Here is a 24,410-nt window from a genome sequence, read left to right on the forward strand (position 1 = left end):
GTTTTGCGAAGGTTTTTGAACCTGCTGGTTCTTGGAAAACAGTATAACATGAAGTAAAGACCTTGGATCTAGACTTGGACTGCCTTAAGTTTGCATCCTTGCTTCATTTATTTTCTCACTCTCCAACCTTAAAATTAATTTCTGCCATCATGTTTCTGAGAGTTGCTGTGAAGAATAAATAAAGGATGTGAAGTTCTTAGATCAGCACCTGCCACATAGTGTGCAAACATATAGGCTATTTTTATCTCTAGTAATCTTTTAAGAAAAAGACAGACACTGCGCCTGGGTGGCTCAGTTGGTTAAGAAAAAAGACAGTCACCTCCTTTCTAGGCATTTCGATTCTTGTGAGTTAAGTGCATAAGCTAGTTAAGTGTTAGAGCCTCAAAGAAAGTAAGCAGGGTGTTGGAATGAAAGAGGGGTGGTTGGGGATGGACATAATATCCTAGGGAAGGTCTCTAAAGATGGGATGCAAGAGGCCTGAAAGCTATCAAATAGATGATGAAAGAGGTCCAGCCCAGAGAACTGTGTGCAAAGCTGTGTGGTTTTGTCAGACCTGGACGGGAGTTCAGATTTGAGTCCAAGTGCAATGGAGGGTCACCAAGTACAGGGAAGGGTTTAAGCAAGGGCCTGATGTGATCTGACTTGTGATCCAATGCTTTCTCTGGCTGGTTTCTCTGGACAACTGGCAAGAAAGGGAACCGGTTAAGGGACTAGTAGCTGAGGCCACCGGTAGTAATGGGGATGTAAAAAATGAGCGGACTTAAAGGTCATCAAATCCATCCAGATCTTGATAGGGAAGTAGATGATCCATACGGAGATAAATACAAGGTATTGTGAAAGCAGAACTTATTAGGAGTGGGTCTAAAGAACCAGAGCTCACTTTTGTGGGTGCCATAGGTCAAGTCCTCGGGGCCCTTGGCACGGTGTGTGTGGGTTATCACCCCCACTCTGTCATAAACCAAGCTCCATTAGGACAGGGATCCCATCTCTTTGCTTATCGATGTGTTTTTGGCACCTAGTATGGATTCTGCACTTTAAAGTTGGATGAACCATAGATTTGGAGGGGAAATAAAAAAGGAGCTCAGATATCAGTTAAACGTTGCTTTCTTCTCAAGAGGGGAAATGCCTCCAACACACACATAAACAGAGACTAGGCCAAGTAGTCCATCTTTACCCTTTTTCTACACTCCGCTTTGTCTGTGTCCCCTAGTAGAATGACTGCCTTTCCAGTGCAGGGATGCATCTCATCCCCCATGGGCCTGGCCCAATTAGGGGCCTAGAGTAGGTGCTTCTCAAAGATCGATTTCCGTCAGGAGGCTCTATCGTGCTAAAAAGGGAACCACTAGGGGGCGAGCTGGTACCAGCGGAGCCCCGGCCTGGGGCACTCGCCCTCCCTCTCTCACCGCGCAGGGTGGGGGGGGCCTGTGCGTCCCGACGGGCTCCTGCGCCTGCTCAAGCGCCATTTGGCAGAGGGGTGGGGCTTGGCTTCCGAGTGTGGGCGGAAGTTGCCGAGAGTCCTCGGGAGCTTTGAGTACGCTCCGCGGGCCTCGCTAGGAGGCGGAAGTAACCGATTAGCACCGGAAGTTGTCCAGCGGGGCCTGTGAGTGTTCGCAGGTAGCGCTGGGCGCCGGTTGCCATGGAGCCGGCCGGGCCCTGTGGTTTTTGCCCGGCCGGGGAGGCCCAGCCCGCGCGCTACACCTGCCCTCGCTGTAATGTGCCCTACTGCTCGCTGCGCTGCTACCGGGCGCATGGCACCTGCGCCGAAGCCTTCTACCGGGACCAGGTGCTGGGAGAGCTCCGCGGCCGCAGCGCCTCGCCCAGCCGCCTGGCCAGCGCCCTACGGCGGCTGCGTCAGCAACGCGAGACCGAGGACGACCCGGAGGACGCCGGCCTCAGGCCTGGTTCGGCGCCAGGCGGCCTCACCAGGCTCTGGGAGCTGCTGGCCCCGGCCGAGAAGGCGGCCTTCGAGCGGCTGCTGAGCCGTGGCGAGGCCGGGCGGCTGCTGCCCCCGTGGCGGCCGTGGTGGTGGGGCCGCGGGGCCGGGTCGCGGCTTCTGGAAGAGGTGGATGATGCTGCGGACCGGGACCCTGCGGAGCTGGAGCCCACCCCCGCGAGGACGTCAGCGGAACCCCTGAAGGAGGCCGCCGCCGAGCCGTTTCTCGAAGACGCTCCCGAGGCCCGCGCGCCCACCGTGCCCACCCGGATCCCCACGCTGGCCAGCCTGAGCCGCAGCCCGGCCTCGCCGCTTGTGCGCTTCCAGCTGCCCAACGTGCTGTTCTCCTACGCGCACACTCTTGCCTTGTATCACGGCGGCGACGATGCGCTGCTCTCAGACTTCTGTGCCACGCTGCTCGGCGTTTCCGGAGCCCTGGGTGCGCAGCAGGTCTTCGCCTCTGCCGAGGAAGCCTTGCAGGCCGCCGCCCAGGTGCTCGAAGCAGGCGAGCATCCGCCTGGGCCCCTGGGCACACGGGGTGCCATGCGCGAAGCTGCCCGCATCCTGATGGGCGAAGGCCCGGCCGACCAGAAAGGCTACACGCTGGCAGCACTGGGGCACCTGGCGCAGACCCTGGGCCGGGCCCGGAAGCAAGCTGTGGCCACGGAAGAGCGAGATCGCCTCTACCGGGCGCGGAAGAAGTGCCAGTTCCTACTGGCTTGGACCAATGAAAATGAGCTGGCCCTCATACCCCTGGCTCTGGACTGTGCCAGGGCCCATCGAGCCCACGCTGTGGTGGCCGAGGAGGTGGCAGCCCTCACCGGGGAGTTGGAGCGGCTTTGGGGAGGCTCCCTGCCACCTGCTCCAAGAATTCTCATCGAGGAACTCCCTGGCTGAACTGGGATCCCTCTGTCATTAATAAAGCTGTGACTGGTCTGCCCTATGAGCAGTGCCTGCTTCTGGACAGGAACAGCTGTCGTTCTCCCCCCGGCCCCCAACCCCAGACTCTCGGGCCCACAAGCCACCTCTCAGCTTGTCCTGGGCCAGAGCTGACCCAAGCCAGTTTTTAAACACCCTAGCCCCAGAAAGGGAGGGAAGTGGTACCATGGGTTCCAGATGTTTATCCAGGAGGAAGAGCAAGCCCCTCCACTCCCATTTTTGGGCACTGGCTGCATCTCTCCTTGCTCCAGAGCACGTCCCTGAGGCTGTTGGTCCCTGCTTGCTGGAGCGCAGAGCAGGGTGGGGCCCAGGCTCCCCAGCGGCCACGCTGACGGATGGCGGGGAGGGGGGGGGGCACCTGCCCCAGTCTGGGCTGAGTGGAGCCGCTTCAGTAGACGTAGGGCAGGATTCGGTAAGGCACGCGCCGGCAGTACTCGTGCCAGGCCAGGCCGTACTTCCGCAGGCACTGCTGCTCGTCCCGGGCCTCCCGGTGCACCAGCAGTGACGTGAAGTAGAGGAGGTAGAAGTAGGGCAGCAGGTGAGACACTCCTGTGGGGAAGTGGAGGCTGTGACCACCCAGCAACTCCCCAGTTCACAAAGGTTTCTGCATTGAATGGCTCACAGGGACATTGGGGCTCTGGTGAAAGGTCCGGGTCTGCAGCAAGATAGTGGCTCCACGAGGCTGGCGGGGAAGTCTATCCCCAGCCACTCACTGAGTCCATTCCCAGCTCCCTGACTGCTCCCTCCACTAGGCTGCATCCCCGTTCTCCATTCCACACCCAGGTGGGGCATCCCGTGGTCACCACCTCTGTCCCTCACATACACGCGGTCCCCGTCCTGTGCCCTCCCAAGCCACTCACCACAGGGCAAGGACCAGGCCAGAGCCATGATGAGGTCTCCAAGGTAGTTGGGATGGCGGACCACACCCCACCACCCAGACACCAGCAGCTGCCGCCCCGTGGCTGTGGGGATGGTCTCAAGGCCTGAGGAAAGACGGGGAATGGGATGGGGGACCTGCAGGAAGCCCGGCTGCACCACCTCACTCATGGCACCCTAGAGACCCAGCTCACCAGCCACTCTGGGGTCAGAAGGATTCTTTCGGAAGGTGTTCTTCTGGGAATTGGCTCCCCGGAAGATGTAGTAACCAACAGCTAGGGGAAAGCAAGAGCAAGTGGTCAGGGTTGAGGTTTAGAGCCTTCTACTTGACCCTGACCATCCACCCACAGCCCAGTTGGCCTGGAGACCTAGGACCCAGTCCTCCCCCGCAACCCCCACCCCTGTGTTAGAGGAGCGCCTGAGGCTTAGTACCTACCGGATGCTGAATAAACAGAACATGAATGAATGAAAGGGGGAGGAGCCCCCTCCTGACTGACCATTGATGAGGCAGATGACTGAGGCCATGGGCAACCCCAGGGGCTGCGGGTGGTGGAGCAGGAACTGGGCCTGCAGGCTATAAGTGAAGGGTACCCAGGCCAGGTCCCCAAAGGCCAGCATGAAGCCAAACCCGTCGTGTGTGATGTCCATGGTGGTGAGAACAGCCTCCTGCAAGGGTGGGACCCAGACACACCTGCTGAGTCCCCATGAGGTCCTCAAATGCCCTCCCTGCCTCTTCGCCCAGTCCAGCCTCACCTCATGCCAGAGGGCATCACCCACATAGAGTAGCTGGAAGCCATTGACCAGCCACATGGCCAGGGAGGGACTCCCCCGAAGTTCTGCTTCCTGCATCAGCAGGGCCAGGTTGATGAGGACCTGGGGACATGGGAGGGGGAGGACAGGGCAGTCTGTCCCCAGCCCGCCTCCAAAGCCTCCTTTCCCCCACCCCATGTGGAAAATGGAGATAATCATGGACCGGCCTCATGGAGCTTGTCTGGGGACTTGTTGACATAGTGCATGGGCAGCACGAAGCATGATGTGTCTGGCATAGAATGAATACTCACTCGTGTGAGTAAACCCATTCTGGTAGCACTGGGTTGATGCTGTGATTAATGTTACCACTTCTAACCCTCACAAGAACCTTCGCAGGAAGTTCTGACTTTATCCCATTTCACACATGGGGAAATCGCCTTGGGGGCCAGGGTGCAGATCCATGGTGGACACTTGGCCTCCTCTCACCTCTAGTTTCCAGGGTGACATGAGGGACCTTGCCCAAGAGACCCTTTGGGAAACCGTGACCACAGTCCAGTATGGGTGATTATAACCCAAACCCACGGTTGGCATGTCCTCGAGGCCACTAGTGATGGACAGCTTACTTGCCCAATGATCAGTCTCAAGTCTTGCACCGCTAGGACCAGCAGGCAGCATAGCATCAGCCTCTCCTGTCCTCAAAATAGAATAGATTTTGAGCTTGATTTATTTAAAGTTGCACCTGCTCACCTAATTCCCTCCATGTTTTTTCTCCCTAGCACATAGCACCCCTGCCATGCTACGTATATTTCACTTATGTTTTGTCTGTCTTTCCTAGAATGTATGCTCCACGAGGACAGAGTTTTGTTTTTTGTTTTTGTTTTTGTTTGTCTTTCCTATAACTTTTTTTCTCTTTTGTCTCCTTGTATCTAGAATAGTGCCCAGGACACTCAACAAATATTTGTGGGATGAATGATTAATGGTTTACATCCACGCAATAGTGGCCCTGCCCTGCCCAAGCACTGCTTAGGCATCCCACCCCTCCTCCTGGCCCACATAGACATGCCCACCATACCCAGCCGATGAGGCCAGGTCGCAGTTCACAGAAATATTTGAAGTCGAAGGACCAGATGCGCGGGTTGAGCTCCCGTCCCAGGAAGAAGTCATAGATGGGATTGCCTGGAGAATAACGGAGGCTGAAGATGCAAGTGAGCACCCCCATCTGCTTCTGTCTGCACCCTACTGGGACCCCTCTCACCTGAGTTCCCCCCAGGGGCCAGGGCCGAGGCAGGGGCCACCAGGGCCTTCAGATAGAGAAGGAGGCTGAAGATGAAGGCGGTGAGGGTGGCCGCAAAGGCCAAGGGCAGGAGCATTTCCGGGAGCGCCCCCAGAGGCAGCCCGGCGGACACAGCCAAGCCCACCAACAGGGCTGTCAGCACCAGGGCCTGGAAGCCTGAACCACAGTACACAACGAATCCTGGGGGCTGCGCCCCTACACCTCTGCCCTTCCCCTTCACTCCCCCCTCACCCTGCCCCCCGCAATACACACACACAGTCCAAAGCCCAAGGAGGTCAATGGCCCTGCCCCTGGGTCACCCCAACCACTGCTCTGGTAAGAGCATAGAGTAAGAGCAAATGCTGCGGGTAGGTGTGGAGGAACAAGGGACTTGGAGAGGGACAGTGAGATTCCCCCAAGGCTACCCTGCGCACAGAGCGTAAAATAGGCATCTGACGGAGCTTGGGGTTGGGGGCTAATCTCCACTGGGCCTAGAGCTCCATCCCCACCCGCACGACTCTAGCGCAGGGATCCATCCCCGCCCCCGCGTCCATGCACCGTTAATGGGGTAGCGCAGGCGACTCTTGTCCTTCAATTCCTGTCCCTCGGCCACCTGCAGGCACAAAGGGGCTCTGATAAGGGGTGCGAGTGTCTTCTCCCCAGCGGAGCCCCCTCCCTCCGCCCGCCTCCCCCGCGAGCCGAGTCCACACCTTGCGCGCCGGCAATAGGTAGAGAGCCGCCTGAAGGCCGAGCCAGGTGAACCACAGCAGCAGCATCTGCGGGCTCCACAGCACTTCGGGTCCCGGCAGGTAGGGGGGTGGGCCCAGGAGGCGCGCGGGGCCCGAGCGGGCCACCAGGAGCAGGTGGAACATGGTGGCAGGAAGCAGCAGCATCAGCGCCGCCGCGCCTGGGGACCGGGGGCGATCGCGTCGGGCGTCGGCTCCGCAGCTGCCCTCCGACACCAAGCCATCCCCCCCCGCCCCGCCCAGGCGCCCTGTCGTCTCCAGGCCCCCTCGGCATTCCCACTGCCCTCTTCCATATCCCGTTCTCAGCCCTCAGCCCCTTCCCTGACTTCCATCTTGGGCCCCGCCCCCTCGCCCCCGCCAAAGATCCTCCTTCTGCTCTTGGTACAATCCTCCACTCCACAATCCGGTGCTGTGCAGCCCCCTCCCCAGACAGGCCCTCGCAACCCCCAGATCCCTCTGCTTCTGGAGACCCTTCAAAGCTTTCTATCCTCAGATCCTAGCTCCTCCGCCCCCGCCCCGTTTGCGCCCTCGCTGAGCCTGACCACAGATTCCACCCCCGCCCCATTACCCAGGGGTCCCCCGAATTCCAGCGGAGCCCCGGAGCCCTGAGGAGATGCCATGGTCTCCGCTCCACCGGCGGGAGACTACACAAGAGTCCGTCAGAGAAACACAGTCCACCTCCTCCCCTAGGACATGAGCTTGGTGACGCGGAGGATCAGCCCGCTGCACAGACACCTGCTTGGTCCCTGAGCTCGGACTACTACCACTCGAGTCCCTAGGTCTTTAAGTGGACCCACCCCCGGCCCATCCTGGGCCCACACTCCAGCCAATCGGTTTGGGGGGCGGGTCTGACGCGGCCGCCTCCGGAGTCACCTCACAACTCCATCCCCAGCCAGCCCCGCCCCCGCAAGCAAGAGGGAGGAGGAGACAACACGTCTTTATTGGCGGATCTTGAGGCCCGAGGGGAAGGGCCAGCGGACGCAGGGACACCAGGGGACTGGGGCGGGGGGTAGGGCGACTGCACTAGCCCATGCATGGCAGCGGCCCCGCCTAGCCACGCTCGCAGATGACCTCAACGACACTGGGTTCCATGGGCACTGGGTCCGGGCAGCGCAGAGCAGCCGAAGCCACCACTTCATCCAAAAGCAGGTGCACAAGCTCCTCATCGGCCACGAAGCGCCACAGGTAGAGCTGCAGGAAGTGACAGTCCACCTGCACCTGCTGCAGGCCAAAGCGCCCAAAGGTGCGCAGCCGCACGCACTCGAGCAGCGTCTTCAGGCTGATCTTGATGATGCCAGTCAGCACCGATACCTGCGGGCAAGGGTACAGGAATGCAGCCCTGGGACAGCAGGTGCTGGAAGGGGTGCTGGAAGGGGCGCTGGGTCCCCGAGGGCACCCACATTCTGTGCAGAGGCCAGAGAGACAGTAAGAGGCCAGGAGCTGCGATGGGGTGTAAAAGTCCCAGGACCCCTGTAAGAGGGAGCGACAGACACGGTGTTGGCACCATCATCTGGAGAACAGACAGGGAAGGCCCAATGACATCAGAAGCAGAGCTGGGAGTCAGCCCTGACACGGGGAGGGGAGAGACTTGCTGAGTTAGAGGCAAAAGAACACCAGGTCCTAGAATGTGGGCTGGGTTGGGGCAGAGACTGTGGTGTGGACAGGAATCCCTGGGGAGGACCCAGACTCCTGTGACAAGGACAAGAGCCAAAGAGGCATTCTAGATGTGCATCCAGACCCAGGCTGGGAGTGCACCAAGGTCGGGGCAGAGGGCCATGGAATATGGTGATGGTGGGGCTCTGGATGACCATTCCCTCCTAGGAACAGCCCACAGAGTCTTAGGCTCCCTGACTCAGTGTGTGACTGCTTCCCTTCCCAAGGGCCCCTGGAAGGTGGGGTCACTGGGGACTTCAGACCTTGTTGAACTCCACAGGGCTGAACACATCAATACGTTCAGAGAACAGTTTCTGGATGTTGCTCAAGAGATTAGTGTCCATTGGGGCGCTGGATGGTGGAGGAGACAAGCAATCAGAGCCCACCCTGTGCCCCCACCCTCCTTTGTCCATTCCCCCTGGGGTTACCCTGGCCAGCCAGACCTGGGTGTATAGCTGGGTGCATAGCGGCCCGGCTGACGAGAGCTGCTGTACACAGAGAAGGTTCTTTTGCTGGAGTCGCTGCTCTGGGCCTTGCGGACACCCTCTTCGTACAGAAGCCCCACCTAGTGGTGGAAGGAGGCACTGCAAGGAGGCCAGAGCAAGGGGAACCTCCAGCCCACCAGGTGCCCAGGGTGAGGGCCCAGGACACCCTAAATTACAAACTCATTTATTACGAGAATCACAGGGTAGTGGGGACCTAGTATCTGGTTGGCGCCTGGTCACTACTCATAGAAGTGGGGGCGTGGGGCAAAGGCAGGACACAAGACCTGGTACTGAGGCCCAATCTGCAGTGGCAGCCCTGCCCGCCCTGGTTTCCTGGGTGACTAGACCCGAGTCTCCTCATAGGTGAAATGGGGGCAATGACGCCCCGAGTCAGGGCTGAGGAGGAACGAGGCCACAGACGCAGGCCCTGATGTCTTGATCCTCCCAGGGTTACCGCCCCCACGCCCACAGCAGGCATGAGGACCCCCTGGCCAGCCCGGGGGGGCGCACCTGCACGTCGATCGCCGTCGTGTCCTCCACCACCCGCTTCATGACAGCACGCACGTTCCGGGGCTCCAGGGTACTGAGCCAGTCCCGTGTCTCCACACTCTTGCGCAGCATCTGTGATATGACTAGGCCCTGCACCTTCACATAGTGGGTCAGTAACCGCCGTGCCGTCTCCCTGGCCTCTGCACACAGTGCGCTCACGGGTGTCACTGGAGACTGGTCCTGAGCCAGGGGCGCAGAGGACAGAGAGACAGTGAGGGCCGGGGGCAGCTCAGGGGCCCCTGCCAAGCAGTAGCGGGGCACAGGCTGGGCCAGGGGAAGGTGGGCTAGGCCTAGGCAGCTGGCCTGGGTCTGACCACGACAGCACTGTCCATGGGGGACCACCATCCCCGCCCCTGCTGTGAGCTAGTGGTTCACCTGCACGAGAAACTGTTCATCGGTGAGGGTGAGGATGTAGGAGATGGTGGCTGTCTCATAGTCCAAGCAGAGGCGGGAGAGAAGCAGGAGCAGAGCAGGCGGTGTGGCGCCCCCCTTCTCCCCAGGGCTGTCACAGAAGCTCTGAGCCGTCTGGCACATGGAGCGGATGAAGCCCACGATGAGGCCCTCGCGAACACCCTGACTGCAGAACTCGCCCTGTGAGGAGGAGGGCCCCAGATACACAGCAGGTCCCTCTTCCAGGCAGGGGCTGCTAGTGACCCTCTTCTGGGACCCTAAATGCCCTGGCCCCTCTCCAAGGGACAGCGCCATCCTGCAGTCCGGGACCCAAGAGCAGCTCCCCTGGTGGGGGGGTGGGTGTGGAGTGCAAAGGGACAAAACCAGCGCTGGGGACCCTGCTGGCAGATGCCCTCCCAGCCTTCCCCTCCCCTCCAGGCTGTGCCAGCCTTCCTCGTGACAGCCTGAAACCACATCCAGAGTGCCTGGGCAAGGACTGTGTGCCCTGATAGCTGTCAAACTCTAGGATAAATAAAAGAATGCCCAGAATAAGGCGGGGGGGGGGGGGGAAGGAGGGGGATGCCCAAAGGCAGGCCATACCCGGAAGTAGGGCTTGTTGGAGAATGACACCTCCTTGGCCGTGAAGAGGTGCACAGCTGCCAGAGAGGCCTTGATGTGGCTCAGGATGGAGCTGGCCACGTTGGCCAGCAACTCGGCCAGGCCCGGGCCTTCCTTTCCAGCCAGGCGAGGTGCAGCCAAAGCCTGCCGCACGTCAGTCAGGCAACCCAGGAAGGCGGCCCGCAGGCCCTGCAGGTGGTGGCCCAGGCGCTCCCGGGCCACCCGCTCCACGATCTCCGTGGCAGCCTCGGCCAGCCCCGCCGCGGCCAGCAGGGCCCCAGGCGCCCGCAGGCGCCGATGGAAGCGGTCCAGCGCCCGCACCAGCAGCGAGTTGTCGCCGCTGCCCTGCTCCTGTGCCAGCCGCCGCTCCACTAGCGCAAAGTAGCGGCCACCCAGCTCCCGGGCAAAGGCCGCCAGCTTCTCGGCACCCGCCGGGCCCTGGGCGGCAAACAGCTCCTGGTAGGCAGAGGCCACCTGGCAGAGGCCACCCACGAAGCCACTTCCTCCATGATCGGTGAACTCTAAGACGTCGGGAGCGGGAGGGGAAGGCCCTAGCTCGGCCTCCAGGCTCCGCAGCTCGGCCTCCAGCCGCCCTCGGGCGTGCTCCAGGAACTCGGCACACAGCTCCTCCGCCGGCTCGCCCAGGGCCAGCAGCAGCTCCACGCACTCGGCCTGCTCGGGGGCGCCCGAGCCGCCCTCCCTGGGAGGTGGGAGGTGGCGGTGAAGGACAGGCTGACAGAATTCGGGGGTGGGGTGGGGCGCGCACCGCGACTGGCCGGCCCAGGACCCCGGCGGGGTGGGTGAGGGCCTCCGGGCCTCACCTGAAGCGCTGCCGCAGCTGCTGAGCCAGGCGAGCCGTGATGACCTGGCAGTCGTCCTGGATGGCGCGAAACGAGGGCAGGTGCTGGTACTGCTGCAGCACGGCCCGCGCGCGGCCCTGGTAGCGCACCGCCTGCCCGTAGGCGCCCAGCTCCACGCACTTGGTGAGGCACGAGGGCAGCTCGAAGAGGAACTGCAGCTTCCGCAGCAGCGCGTGAACGCCTGGGGGACGGGGACAGGCGGTGTGAGCCCCAGGGCCCCCGGTGGCCCGCTCCGGCACCGGCTCCAGGACCCGGCCCACCTGCTAGCTTGGTGATGCGCTCGTGGCGGTCCTGCAGGGTGGCGCTGATGCGCGCGCTGAAGTCCGTGATCACCGCCATGTTGGTGGCCAGCCGGTCCATCTCGTCCTCCATCTTCCGGAAGTCGTTCTTCATCTTCCGGATGGTGTCTGGGAGGACAAGGGAGCGGGAGAGGGCAAAGGAGATGACTTGGCACAGGGGCAGCACTCAACTTGCGGCAGGGTCCAAATGCTCCCTCCCTACCCCTCAACACACACAGGCACGTGCACAGGCACAGGCCTCCTTCCCAAATGCTCCTGAGCCAGCTCCTCAAGGGTCACATTGATGATTCAGTGCAGAAGGGGCTGCCACAGTAAATGGGAGGGAAAGCCACGTTTTCTGAGCACCCCTTGTGTGCCCTGCTACGGTGGGGAGAGGCCTATGAGCCACAGTCCCTGCACTCAGAAGATGCCAAAGGAGGGCACAGAGCACTTGGCAGGAACCTGTCTGCTTCTTCCGAGGGGCATCCTCTGTATCCAGTGCACTGCCTGGCACAGAGGAGACACCCTTATGTCCTTCCTAGACCTCCCAAGCCCTTTCACTCCACCTTCTGGACCACAGCCAACCCTCTCTGAAGGGTCCTTTCCCTTTTGTCTTAAGGGAAACCTGCCTAAGGAGACAGTTCTTTTCACACCCAGTACCTCAGAGGCTGGCCCCTTGACACTTTTAGATAGTTTCTACTCTTCTCCCCTTTAAGACCCCAGCTTCTTTGAAGACCATGCCATCAAACTACACCTCTCTTGTTGCCATCCCTACTGTCCTCTGTGCCACACCTCTCAGTTGCTGATCACTGTCACCTCCTTGTGGACAAGAACATCCATTTGGACGAGGCTTCAGACCTTCTTGATTCTCCATTCACAACCTCCCCAGTTCCACCCACCCTTCCCTCTGCCCCATCTTTGCCACCCTCTCCTTGCCCTCAGCTTCAAGCCTCGCCACCTTCTGATCATTCCCCCTGTCTACCCACCCTAACAGTCCTTTGGCCTCCAGGAACTACAGACCCAGTGACCCTAGCACAGTGTCACTACTTTTAACACCTCTCACAGCTGCAATTCCTTACTCATTCCCCATCATCTCTAACCTGCCACCAGGGTCATCGGTCATCAGGCATTTACAAGCCCCCTTGCCTCTCTTGCCCCCTCCTTCTATTACTTGCTAGTGAAACCTTATGGCAGGTTAAGCCCAACAAGCCACCCACCCCGTGCACCCGAACAGCTAAAGCTGAGCCACAAAATCATGCCAACTGGCCTCCCTTTATATTTATGACTTCAAGTTCCTCCATCCTTCCAAACCCGTTGCTTTCCCATTTTCTAAAATAACATTTTCTCCATAGTCCTTAAAACTCCAATACATGCCCCCAACTCTCAGTTGGTGACTCGGCTTCATACTTCACGAAGAAAATACAAGCAAATGCCAACTCCCTACAAATCTGCAGAGTACAGGGATAGATCCATGCCTTTTGCTCTCCCCCTCCCTGAGGGCACTCATCCAGTCCCATGGCTGTGGTGACTTGGACATTACCGTCTCCAGTACTGACTGAAGCCCAGCCTAACAACCCACTTGACACCTTGATCGGGATGGCAAATAGGCTATTCAAGTATGACGTGTCCAAAACAGAATTCCCCAAAACTGCTCCCTCATTAAATTTTTCCATCTTGGCTCCTGGCCATTTTCAGAGTAATTTTTTATTTTTATCTTTCCTTTTTATTCTTATCTTTCCCCACAGTTAGTCCATCAGCAAGTCCTGTAAGTTCTGCCTCCAACATTTTGTTTCCAAGCCACCATCATCTCTTGTCCAACTATGACCAACATTTCCCAAATGATTTCCCTAACTCTACTCCTGAACTTATCATCAATATTCATAAAGGAGGGCTGCCTGGCTGGATCAATCAGTAGAGCACGTGACTCTTGATCTCAGAGTCATGAATCTTTGAGCCCCATGTTGCGTGTAGAGATTACTTTAAAAATATATTCATGAAGGAAAGCAAGGATGAAGCAGAAACATCTGTCATAGGAGACTTTAATTCACTTCCATCAATCCATGACAGATCAAGTGGCAAAAAGCAAAGGGAAGCTACAGAAGATCTAAAGAACTAATATGGGTGACCTATTTGGTTTATATTGAATTCTTTTCAGATTCCATAGAAAACACTACAACCTTACCACATATTAGGTCTTAAAGCAAATTTCAATAAATTTACAAAGACAAGAAACTGAAATTGTACAGACAGCATTTTTTTATCACAATGCAATTACACTGGAAATTAATAACAAAACTACAAAGCAAAGAGATCCCATCATTTGGGGAAGAAAAAACTTCATTTTTAATCAGCTACTGGGTCAAAAGGGAAATCGAAAACAAAGTGCCCCATATAACAATGAAAACACTATAGATCAAACCTATGGGATATAGCTAGAGCAATGTTCAGAGGGAATCTGTTTTAAATCTTTATATAAATAAATTAGAATAAACATTCAACTCAAGAAGTTAGAAAAAATACAAATCAAAAAAGCATAATTAAGGAATTAGTAAAGCTAAAAGCAGAGATTAATACATTTTTAAAGGAATTTATTTATTTATTTAATTTTATTTTTAGAGTGTGCGAGTGGGGGAGGGAGAGGTGCAGGAAAGAATCTCAAGCAGATCCATGCCAAGTGCAGAGCCCATCGTGGGGGTTGATTTCACAACCTTGAAATCATGAACTGAACCAAAACCAAGAGCTGGATGCTTAACCAACTGAGCCACGCAGGCACCCCAAGATTAATACATTTTTTAAATGGGAGAACTAATAAATCAAAGATCAGCATCACTTAAAAAAAAAAAGGATAAAAACATTTACAAAATGTTAGCTAATTTTTTAAAAGGGGGGAAATAAGAAATTAAGGGGTAAAATAATCACAAATACACAAATTAGAATAATCACGATAAAACTTTGCTCAATTCCATGTACAGAAATTAAAAACTTGAATGAAATGAATAATTTGCTACAAAAACAGAATTTATCCATATGGGGGCGCCTGGGTGGCTCAGTCAGTTAAGCATCTGCCTTGGGCTCAGGTCATGATCCCGGGGTCCTAGGGTCGAGCCCTGAATCAGGCTCCCTGCTCAGCGGGGAGTCTGCTTCTCCCTCTCCCTCTGACCCTCTTCCCTGCTCATACTCTCTCTCTAATGAACAGATTCTAAAAAAAAAAAAAAATTCTCTCTTAAAAAAATGTAATTCCAAAAGTATGTGAAGAAAATCAGGGAGAATTTTTAAATAATATTAGGGATGGAAAGTTCTTTCTACAATACCTCAAACTCAGAAGCCATCAAAGAGGAGATTAATAAAACTGTTTGATCCACTAAAACTACCATGAGCAAAATCAAAAGATGACCTTTTTTTTAAAAGATTTTATTTATTTATTTATTTATTTATTTATTTATTTATTTATTTATTAGAGCGAGATGGTAACTGTTTGGACACCAAGATACTAGCTTGGGAGAGGAGTGGGTGGTAACTGGTAGGAGGCTGGAGGGAGCCTTGCCAGCCTGGGTGCTGACTACACAGACGTGTTCCATTTGGGAAATTCATGGAGTTGGCCACCTGTGACCTGTGTACTTTTTGGTATATCTGTGAATCCTCAATAAAGCTTACTGTTAAAGATTCCTTTGTCATTGCCTGGGGAAAGGAATGAGAAGAGGCTTTTTACTGTACCTTTTGAGACCTTTCCAGTTTTGAAACAGATAAATGCATTATTACATAAACTAAATGTCAAGGCTAAAGGTTGGCAAAGTACAGCCTGGAGGCCAAGCCTGACTTGATCCCTGTTTAAGGTTAAGGTTTAAGGTTTAAGGTTAACTGGGCTATAACTGACATACCATAAAATTCAGTGGTTTTGAGGGCACCTGGGTGGCTCAGTCGGTTAAGCGTCTGCCTCCAGCTCAGGTTGGGATTGAGCCCTGCATTGGGCTCCCTGCTCAGCGGAGTCTGCTTCTCCCTCTCTCTCTGCACCCCCCCAACTCATGTGCTCTTGCTCTCTCTCACTCTGCTCTCAAATAAATAAAATCTTTAAAAAAAATTCAGTGGTTTTTGGAATTTTTAGTACATTCACGAGGTTGTATAACCGATGTAATGAGCACTGGGTATTATATAAGACTGATGAAGCACAGACCTGTACCCCTGAAACATATAATACATTATATGTTAATTAATTGAATTTATTTTTTTAAAGGATTTTATTTATTTATTTGACAGAGAGAGAGAGAACAAGCAGGGGGAGCGGCAGAGGGAGAGGGAGAAGCAGGCTCCCCATTGAGCAGGACCCTAGGATCATGACCTGAGCCGAAGGCAGTCGCTTAACCAACTGAGCCACCCAGGTGCCCCCAATTAATTGAATTAAATTAAAAAAACTAAAGTCTAAGATAAAACTTAAAAAAAAAAGACTGTGTAACTGATATCACGATCTAGTTTCAGAACATTCATCACCCCAAAGAGAAGCCCTATATCCCTTGGTGGTCACTCCCTACTTCTCCCATGCCTCAGTCCCTGCCAACCACTAACCTGTTCTCTGTTTCTATGCATTGCCTGTTCTGTACATTTAACATAAATGGAATTATACAAAATGTGGCCTTTTGTGCCTGGCTTCTTTAATTTAGCACCTTTTCAAGGTTCTCCACATTATAGCATGAATCAGTATGTCATACTTTTTTATGGCTGAGTCCTATTCCATTGTATGAATCCACATTTGTTTCTCCATCTACCAACCGGTGGCCATTTGGATTGCTTTTTTTTGGCTATTATGAATAATGCTGCTATGAACATTCATGTACGTGTTTTTGTGTGAACATGTTTTCAGTTCTCTTCAGTATATCCCACGAGTAGAATTTCTGGGGCATATGCTAACTCTGTGCTTAGGTCTTTGAGGAATGGCCAAACTACTTTCAGGTGCACCATTTTGTATTCCCACCAGTAATGTATGAGAGTTCCAAATCCTCCACATCTTCACCAACATTTGTTATATTCCATTTTCTGGAAATCCCAGTGGGTGTGCAGTGGTATCTCACTGTGGGTTTTTTTTTTTTTTTTTTTTTTGGTTTTTAAGATTTTATTTATTTATTTGTCAGAGAGAGAGAGAACAAAAAAGCAGGGGGAGTGGCAGGCAGAGGAAGAAGCAGGCTCACTGCTGAGCAAGGAGCCCGAAGCGGGACTCAATCCCAGGGCCCTGGGATCATGACCTGAGCCAAAGGCAGACGCTTAACCAACTGAGCCACCCAAGCATCCCTCAGTGTGGTTTTGATTTGCATCTCCCCAATAACTAATGATGTTGAGCATCTTTACACGTGCTCATTGGTCATTTGTATATCTTCCTTTGAGAAATGTCTATTCAAATCCTTTGCCTATTTTTAAATAGGGTTGTCTTTTTAGTGCTAAGTTTGTTTTTTTTTTTAAGATTTTATTTCTTTATTTGGCAGAGAGAGACACAGCAAGAGAGGGAACACATGCAGGGGGAGTGGGAGAGGGAGAAGCAGGCTTCCCGCTGAGCAGGGAGCCCGATGCGGGGCTCGATCCCAGGACCCTGGGACCAGGACCTGAGCCGAAGGCAGACGCTTAATGACTGAGTCACCCAGGCGCCCCTTTTTAGTGCTAAGTTGTAAAAGTTCTTCATGTATTTTGGACATTAGACCCTTATTAGATACATGACTTACAAAAACCTTCTCCCATGCTGTGAGTTGTCCTTTACTTTCTCGATAGTGTCCTTTAAAACACAAAACTTTAATTTTTTTTTAAGATTTTATTAATTGTTTTTGAGAGAGTGTGTGTGTACAAGCAGGGGGAGGGGCAGGGAGAGAGAGAGAATCTCAAGCAGACTCCACGCTAAGCATGGAGCCTGATATGGGGCTCTATCTCACGACCATGAGATCATGACCTGAGCCAAAATCAAGAGTCAGATGCTCAACCAACTGAGCCACACGGGCACCCCCACAAAACGTTTTTTTTTTTTTTAAGATTTTTATTTATTTATTTGACAGAGAGACACAGCGAGAAAGGGAAAACAAGCAAGGGGAGTGGGAGAGGGAGAAGCAGGCTTCCCGCTGATCAGGGAGCCCAATCCCAGGACCCTGGGATCATGACCTGAGCCGAAGGCAGACGCTTAACAACTGAGCCACCCAGGTACCCCCAAAACTTTAATTCTGATGAAGTCCAATTTGCCTATTTTTTTTCCTTTGGTTATTTGTGCTTTTGGTGTCCATAGGGAGAAAAGACACCCCTGTGTGTTTCCTCCATTCTCAATACTCCAACACTACTTCACATCTGACACCATATATGTGGGTTTTCCACACATCAAGCAATTCTGCAACATCACCTGGGTGTCCTACAATTTAACTTAATTGTGACTCTATTTACCTGGAGTTAGTGTCAGATCTTACAGGTTAAGGACTCACTCACACAAGACTATACCACCCCAGGGCAGCTGGGTGGCTCAGTCAGTTCAGCGTCCCACACTTGATTTCAGCTCAGGACATGATCTTGGGGTCATGGGATCAAGCCCTGCTTCTGGCTCCGTGCTGGGCTGCAAAGCATGCTTAACATTCTGTCTCTCCCTCTTCCTCTGCCCCTCCCCCTTGCTTGTGCACACACATGCACGCTCTCACAAATAAATAAAATATTTTTTAAAATAGCAGATTTAGGGGCACCTGGGTGGTTTAGTCAGTTAAGCGTCTGCCTTCGGCTCAGGTCATCGAATTCTGCATCGGGCTCCTTGCTCAGCGGGAAGCCTGCTTCTCCCTCTCCCACTCCCCCTGCTTGTGCACACACGTGCTCTCTCTCTCTGGCAAATAAGTAAATAAAATAAAATCTTTTAAAAAATATAGCAGATTGAAATCTTTCTGTAGTAAATTTAATGCCTGAGCTTCTTCAGAGACAGTTTCTATTGATTTTTTTTTCCCTGTGTATGGGCCAGATTTTCTCCTTTATTTGCCGGTCTCAAAAAGTTTTGTTGAACAACAGACATATTAAATAATATAACGTGGTAAATCTAGAAGTCAGCTTCTCTCTCCTGCCCAGAGTTTGTTGTTGTTGCTGTTTAATGCTATTGTTTGTTTAGTTATTTTCTGAGTTACTAAACCTCTACCAATTAGTCTCTGAACCTATTCTGTAAAGTTCGTATCCTTTGTTGTGTATAGCCACTGAAATCTTTACTTGGTTAGCTTAGTGGTCAGCTAATGACTGAACAGAGATTTCTTTAAATAACTGGAAGCAGTAAATCTCTTTAGTTTTTGCTGAGGGGCTGTGTGTGTGTGTGTTTTGGGACATACCTTAGACACTCAGCCAGTTTACAACTCTGCCTTAGCCCCCACTTACTGCTTGTGCAGAGCCCGAAAGTGAGCCAGTGGAGAGACCTTAGGGCATTCTCTGGTCTTTCTTAAAAGCATGTGTACCACCTTACTTAACGTGACTTTCAATTTTCAATATGGATGTCTCATTCCTCAGCTTTTCCCCTTTTAAGCTTTTGAGTTAGTCTATTGTTTGCCCCAAGTATTATCCATTACTTCAGGCAGACATAATAATTGCCTGTAATCGTGGACAAACACCCCCTGGTGAGAGGCTTTTAGTACCAGGTTAACTTCAAGGCCAGGTCAAATAAAGACAAGTCTATGGAGTGGAGTCTTTCAGGACACCAGATAGATTACGTAGACAATTCTTTCAGCATGAGTCTTTGAAAGAGCTCAGCCCTGCTCTGGTCCCTCCAGTACTAGAAATAATGGGTTATTTTTCAAGGCTACAACCGAGCTGGAGAGGAAATTGTGAGTAAGTTAAAATGCTACAGGAAGGGCGCCTGGGTGGCACAGTGGGTTAAGTGTCAGACTCAGTTTTTGATCTCAGGGTCCTGAGATCAAGCCCCACGTTGGGCTCGGTGCAGAGTCTGCTTGAGATTCTCTCTCCCTCTGCCTCTGCCCCTCCTGCTCATTCTCTCTCTTTCTTGCTCTCTCTCAAATAAATAAATATTTAAGGGGGTAAAAAAAACCCACCAGATTCACTACTTTTACCAAGATTCAGCTGTTTTTCTTGAATCAGGGCTCCTCAGATTGTTGCAAACCTTTGGTTAATTTCTAGAGTTCTGAAAAAAGTTGATTCTGACTGTTTTGGCCAGTTTATTTTTAGTTGCTTTTATGGAAGGGAGATTTTCAAATGCACTTTTGCTGCTGTCAACCTGGATGTCACACCTGTTTGTGTAAATGAGCTTCACTGGAATACAGCCATCTGCATTCATTCACCTGATGTCCACCGTGGCTTTTAGGTACAATAGCAGAGTCGAGTACAGAAACCAGAGGGCCCACAAAGCCTAAAATATGTACTTTACTCAGAAGAAGCTTGCCACCCTTCATGTGTATCCTATGCGGTCGGGTCCTGCCCCCTTCATCCCGTTGCTCTTGCTTTGGTCAGGGCGCTTTCAGGGCCTTTGCACAGGTTGTTGCAAAGACTGAGCCACCCAGGCATCCCGGATCTCTAGAGTTCTTATGGTAAAGACCAAAATGCTTCTCATGGTCTACAAGGGCCTTCATGATCTGGCCCCACAGGATCTTCCAGGTTCCTTTCATGCCTGGCTCCCCTTTAGAAGTAATAATAAAACCAAAACAAAACAAAACCCTAGGGGCGCCCGGGTGGCTCAGTCGTTAAGCGTCTGCCTTCAGCTCAGGGCATGATCTCAGGGTCCAGGGATCAAGCCCCGCATCGGGCTCCCTGCTCCACAGGGAGCCTGCTTCTCCCTCTCCCACTCCCCCTGCTTGTGTTCCCTCTCTCGCTGTGTCTCTCTCTGTCAAATAAATAAATAAAATCTTAACAAAAAAAAGTTTAAAAAACAAAACCCTAGCTCATTATGTCCCTCTTCCTACACCCGATCTTCTCCAGTTTCTTGAACACCACACCCACTACCCAGTGGTCAAGCTGAAACCTTGGGGTCATTCTTTACACCCAAAGCTCCTCAACACCATGTCCTGTCAATATTGCCACAAATTTTTCTCAGCTTGCCCATCACTGTCCATCTCCACCGCTACCAACCTGACATAAGCTCCCCAAATCTCTGCTTTGGACTAGTGAAAAGGCCTCCCTCCAGCCACCTCTCCAACCCATTCCTCCCAGAGCAGCTGGAGGGATCTTTTCAGAACACAAATCTGCCACATCACTCGTATATCTGAACTCCTTGCTTGGCTTAGTGCTTAGTAAGGATAAAGGCAAAATTCTGTAATACACTCTGGAGGGCTAAACTCCACAGCATCTGCCCACCTGACTGGCTCTGCCCACACTCAGCTTTCCCTTCTATAGGAGAAGAGCTCTTGGCGAAGGCCAGCCCCTCAACCATGCACTGTTCTATCCCCTCCCCTTTCCCGGAAGACTTTGCTCCTACCGTTTTCCCTCTCTCGGCACCATCCATAAGCACTCCATACACTAATGTTTCACCCAAACTTATCAATTCTATTTCTTGGAATGCTTTCTTCATGGGGCTGCTTAGACACCCATGCTCCTGACTGCCCTCAAACCTCCCCAAATGTTTGCTTCCTTTATGAGACCCTCCTTCTCTTCAATACTTCCGAATGTCAGGATGCCCCAGGGCTCAGTCCTTAGACCTCTTCTCTTCTCTCTGTATACATCTTCCCTCAGAGATCTCTTCTTATTCCCTGTACCTCGAGTCCCCGCCTTCTCTGAACTCCAGATCCTTCAAGTAAGCAATTCAAAAACAATCTCGAATCCTTCCCCTTTTCCACTGCTGCCATCATGGTCCATGCCACCAGCATCTCGCCTGGACTGCTGCAACAGCTACCTCATGGGGGTCTCGGGCACCCTTGCCTCCCTATAGTCTATTCTCCACAGAGTGGACAGAGAGGTCCTTTTAAAACAAAAGTCAGGGGGCACCTGGGTGGCTCAGTCGTTGGGTGTCTGCCTTCGGCTCAGGGCATGATCCCAGGGTCCTGGGATCGAGCCCCGCATCGGGCTCCCCGCTCCGCGGGAAGCCTGCTTCTCCCTCTCCCGCTCCCCCTGCTTGTGTTCCCTCTCTCGCTGTGTCTCTCTCTGTCAAGTAAATAAATAAAATCTTAAAAAAAAATAAAGTCAGGCCACCCCATTCCTCTCATTTCATCTCAGTCAGAGTGAAGAGCAGGATCCTCATAACCACTCTTAAGTCCCTACAAAACCTGGCCCTCACTAGCCCTCTACCCTATCACCTACCACTCTCTTCCTCCCTCAATCCCCTTAAACTCCCTGCTGTACTCTGAATAGGCCCGATGTGCCCTCTCTTCAGAGCCTCTACCCCTGCTGCTTCCTCCCCCACCAGGGCTGGTTCGTTCTCATCAAAGCCCTGCTCAAATGTCACCACTTCCAAGGGGCCTTCTCATACTTACTCTAGCTAAAGGCAGACCCACACACACATTACCCTTTTCTCCCTGTTTTCTTTTTCTAGCACTTACTACCACCTTTGTGTATTCATTTTTTGTCTGTCTCCCACCTAGAATGCAGGCTGCAGGAAGAAGCTTGATCTAGCTGGTCCATTGCTATATCCTCAATATGCAGAACAGCTTTTCTCAAAAAAAAAAAAAAAAAAAAGAGGCATTCAATGAATACTTCATGAATGGATATAAGACTTTACAGTATGTATAGATTTAGAATCCCTGATTCCAACACTCACTTTATAATTTTCTCCCTCAGGAAAAAGATAAAATAACAAGCCATCCTTATTAAGCAAGAGCTAAATGTCAAAACTGTACAAACTCTAACAAATGGAAAATGCAACGCTTGCAAAATTCCTGTGAGAAATTTCGTAGCTCAGAAATTATGATGATTTTTTTTAAAGATTTATTTATTTATTTTAGAGAGAAAGAGCGTGGTGGGGGATGGGCAAAGGGAAAGACGGGGAGAGAGAAGCAGACTCCCCACTGAGCATGGAGCCCCAACACCGGGCTCAATCTCCATCTCATAACCCTGAGATCACAATCTGAACCAAAATCAAGAGTCGGACTGTTAACTGACTGAGCCGCCCAGGTGCCCCTAGAATTATGATTTCTTGCTGGTTGATGCTGGTATTAGCAAATAAAGAGGTGCCTACTCATTGGACCTGCTTCAAATCAGACAAAAGAACAATGACTGCACCCAGCATTGTGACACTAGAAGAGTAAGAGATGTGGGCGCCTGGGTGGCTCAGTTGGTTAAGCGACTGCCTTCGGCTCAGGTCATGATCCTGGAGTCCTGGGATCGAGTCCCACATCGGGGCTTCCTGCTCAGCAGGGAGTCTGCTTCTCCCTCTGACCCTCTTCCCTCTCGTGCTTTCTATCTCTCATTCTCTCTCTGAAATAAATAAATAAAATCTTAAAAAAAAAAAGAGTAAGAGATGTTGAAATGAACCTCAAAAGAGTTCACCCGACATTCTCATGGACCACATGTAGGCCCTGAAGATCTGCCTCTAGCACTAAGTATACACGGGTCCAAAATTATCACAAAAGTCTGAGTAGTGCATTTCACGAACATAAGACAGCAGTTAGTGTGAATGATAGATGAACACTGTCTAGCACTGTCCTGGACAGAGAATAAAGGGGGCAGGAGGGGGGGGGAACCTTTACATGATCTTTGTGTTCCTTAACGTCATAAATTTTCTGTTTCTTTGCTTAATTTTTAAAAGGGGGAAAGGGATAGAGGAAGGGAGGGAGAGAGAGAAAGAGAGAGAAAAGCCCACCCTCAAGACAGGCGTGGGCAAGAGAAGAAAGCTACCACTAATGAGAGAAATGAACCCTTCCTGAGACATCTTTAGTGTCAGGGTTTCTAAGTGGTTCAGATAAATCCATGTCAGTTCCTTTTGTTTTTTTTCTCCCCTTTGATCCTCAGAACAACCCTCTGGGAGCAGCTATTACCTCTATAGTCATTCAACCACAAAAACTCTGAGAGCTGAGAGCGGATTAATGTCAGGGAAGGATTAGAATCTGGGTCTCCTCCCCCTAAATCCCCTGCTGGTTTCCCCAACACAGGACAACAGGTAAGCGGGACTGTGAAGGGTGTGTCCCAGTGGGAATCACCTGTGGCTGAGATGAACTTGTTGTAGTTCTCATAGACCAGGGTCTGCATGTCGCTGTCCAGAGCCCGGATCTGTCGCACCATGTCTGTCTCACTGTCCATCAGCTGGGCCAGGGGGCACTCTCTACGCAGCTGGAGGAAATCGGGATGTTAGTGCTCAGGACGTGGGCTTTCATGGCCCTCGGCTTGCCCCTACCTGGTCGGCTTTCGGTGCAAGAAAACCCTCATCCCACCCTTGTCAGGAATCCTAGACGTGGAGCCTATCAGTGGCATAGGTCAGGAGTTACTGGATTCGACCCTATTTGGGGTTTGTCGGCCTTGGAAATGCTCAGAGTCAGCCAGGGCCCAGTCCAGAGCCTGTCAGCGCCTGGGCCACGCCCCCTGCCCCGAGCCTATCAGAACATCAGCCCAGGACACCTCACACCCCGCACCTCCTCAGGCCAGTGCAAGTCCGCCCATGCCCCCCTTAGACTCCAGCTCTGCCCCTGCTTCCTGCCCGAGGGTCGTCTTGTTTTTAGGAACCCCTGCTTCCCTCACCCCCGCAACAAAGTCGAAGGCGTGATCTGAGGGTGCAAAGTATCGGGGGCCTGGTTCCCCAAAACACACACACACACACACACACACACACACACACACACACACACACACACACACACACACACACACACCTTGTCCAGATACACCTCTGGGTCGAAGTGCGCCCCGTTGAGATCCGTCGGGTCCAAGGGGTCCGACCCCGGGGGGCGCCCCGCCGTCTCCCCCTCCGACAGGCCGTAGTAAAGCTTCAGCATCCCGTGCGCCTTCCGCCGACGCTCCGGGGCCTCAGCCTCGGGCCCCTCCGGAGAGTCCCCAGGTCCAGACCCCGGGCCAGGCCCAGCGGCTCCCGCCGCCATCGCTCCAACTGCAGCCCACGGGCGTGAGGCTGGGAAGGGGACCAGGAGGAGGCACTTCCGGGAGCCATAAAGTTCTTGTTATAACGAGGCAGTCCTTCAGCTGAAACGTC

General features: G+C 52.9%; 3 protein-coding genes across 6 annotated transcripts; 1 reads left to right on the top strand and 2 right to left on the bottom strand.

Annotated features, from left to right (window-relative positions):
- Nucleotides 1-1,086: 1,086 nt before the first annotated feature.
- TM7SF2 (transmembrane 7 superfamily member 2) lies at nt 1,087-7,279 on the bottom strand. Of its 3 annotated transcripts, XM_028117873.2 has the most exons (11): nt 7,086-7,279; nt 6,482-6,678; nt 6,330-6,384; nt 5,754-5,948; nt 5,571-5,674; nt 5,122-5,187; nt 4,502-4,621; nt 4,246-4,414; nt 3,943-4,023; nt 3,733-3,855; nt 1,087-3,421 (listed from the first exon to the last, which is right to left on the bottom strand). In XM_028117873.2, exons 1-11 carry the CDS (start codon nt 7,135-7,137, stop codon nt 3,261-3,263), a joined length of 1,323 nt encoding a protein of 440 aa, XP_027973674.1. In that variant the 5' UTR covers nt 7,138-7,279; the 3' UTR covers nt 1,087-3,260. The 3 variants fall into 3 exon arrangements, with proteins under 3 accessions (XP_027973674.1, XP_027973675.1, XP_027973676.1); XM_028117874.2 differs by lacking the exon at nt 5,122-5,187; XM_028117875.2 differs by lacking the exon at nt 1,087-3,421 and having other exon boundaries at nt 3,769-3,855; nt 4,185-4,414.
- ZNHIT2 (zinc finger HIT-type containing 2) lies at nt 1,515-2,876 on the top strand. Its single transcript, XM_028117876.2, has one exon. The coding sequence runs from the start codon at nt 1,637-1,639 to the stop codon at nt 2,828-2,830; it is 1,194 nt and encodes a 397-aa protein (XP_027973677.2). The 5' UTR covers nt 1,515-1,636; the 3' UTR covers nt 2,831-2,876.
- Nucleotides 7,280-7,438: 159 nt separating the features above from the next.
- Nucleotides 7,439-24,393, bottom strand: VPS51 (VPS51 subunit of GARP complex). 2 transcript variants are annotated; one of them, XM_028118327.2, is made up of 10 exons: nt 24,076-24,391; nt 23,410-23,539; nt 11,333-11,479; nt 11,034-11,253; nt 10,195-10,912; nt 9,580-9,795; nt 9,166-9,384; nt 8,614-8,735; nt 8,434-8,521; nt 7,439-7,828 (listed from the first exon to the last, which is right to left on the bottom strand). In XM_028118327.2, the coding sequence occupies exons 1-10, from the start codon at nt 24,298-24,300 to the stop codon at nt 7,568-7,570; spliced, it is 2,346 nt and encodes a 781-aa protein (XP_027974128.1). In that variant the 5' UTR covers nt 24,301-24,391; the 3' UTR covers nt 7,439-7,567. The 2 variants fall into 2 exon arrangements, with proteins under 2 accessions (XP_027974128.1, XP_087873902.1); XM_088017776.1 differs by lacking the exons at nt 8,434-8,521; nt 8,614-8,735 and having other exon boundaries at nt 24,076-24,393.
- Between the last annotated feature and the right edge of the window lie 17 nt (nt 24,394-24,410).

This window comes from Eumetopias jubatus, unplaced genomic scaffold, assembly GCF_037043125.1.
Source record: "Eumetopias jubatus isolate StellerSeaLion01/CBP00866 unplaced genomic scaffold, mEumJub1_p1.0 scaffold_13, whole genome shotgun sequence".
NCBI classification, from domain to species: Eukaryota; Metazoa; Chordata; class Mammalia; order Carnivora; family Otariidae; genus Eumetopias; species Eumetopias jubatus.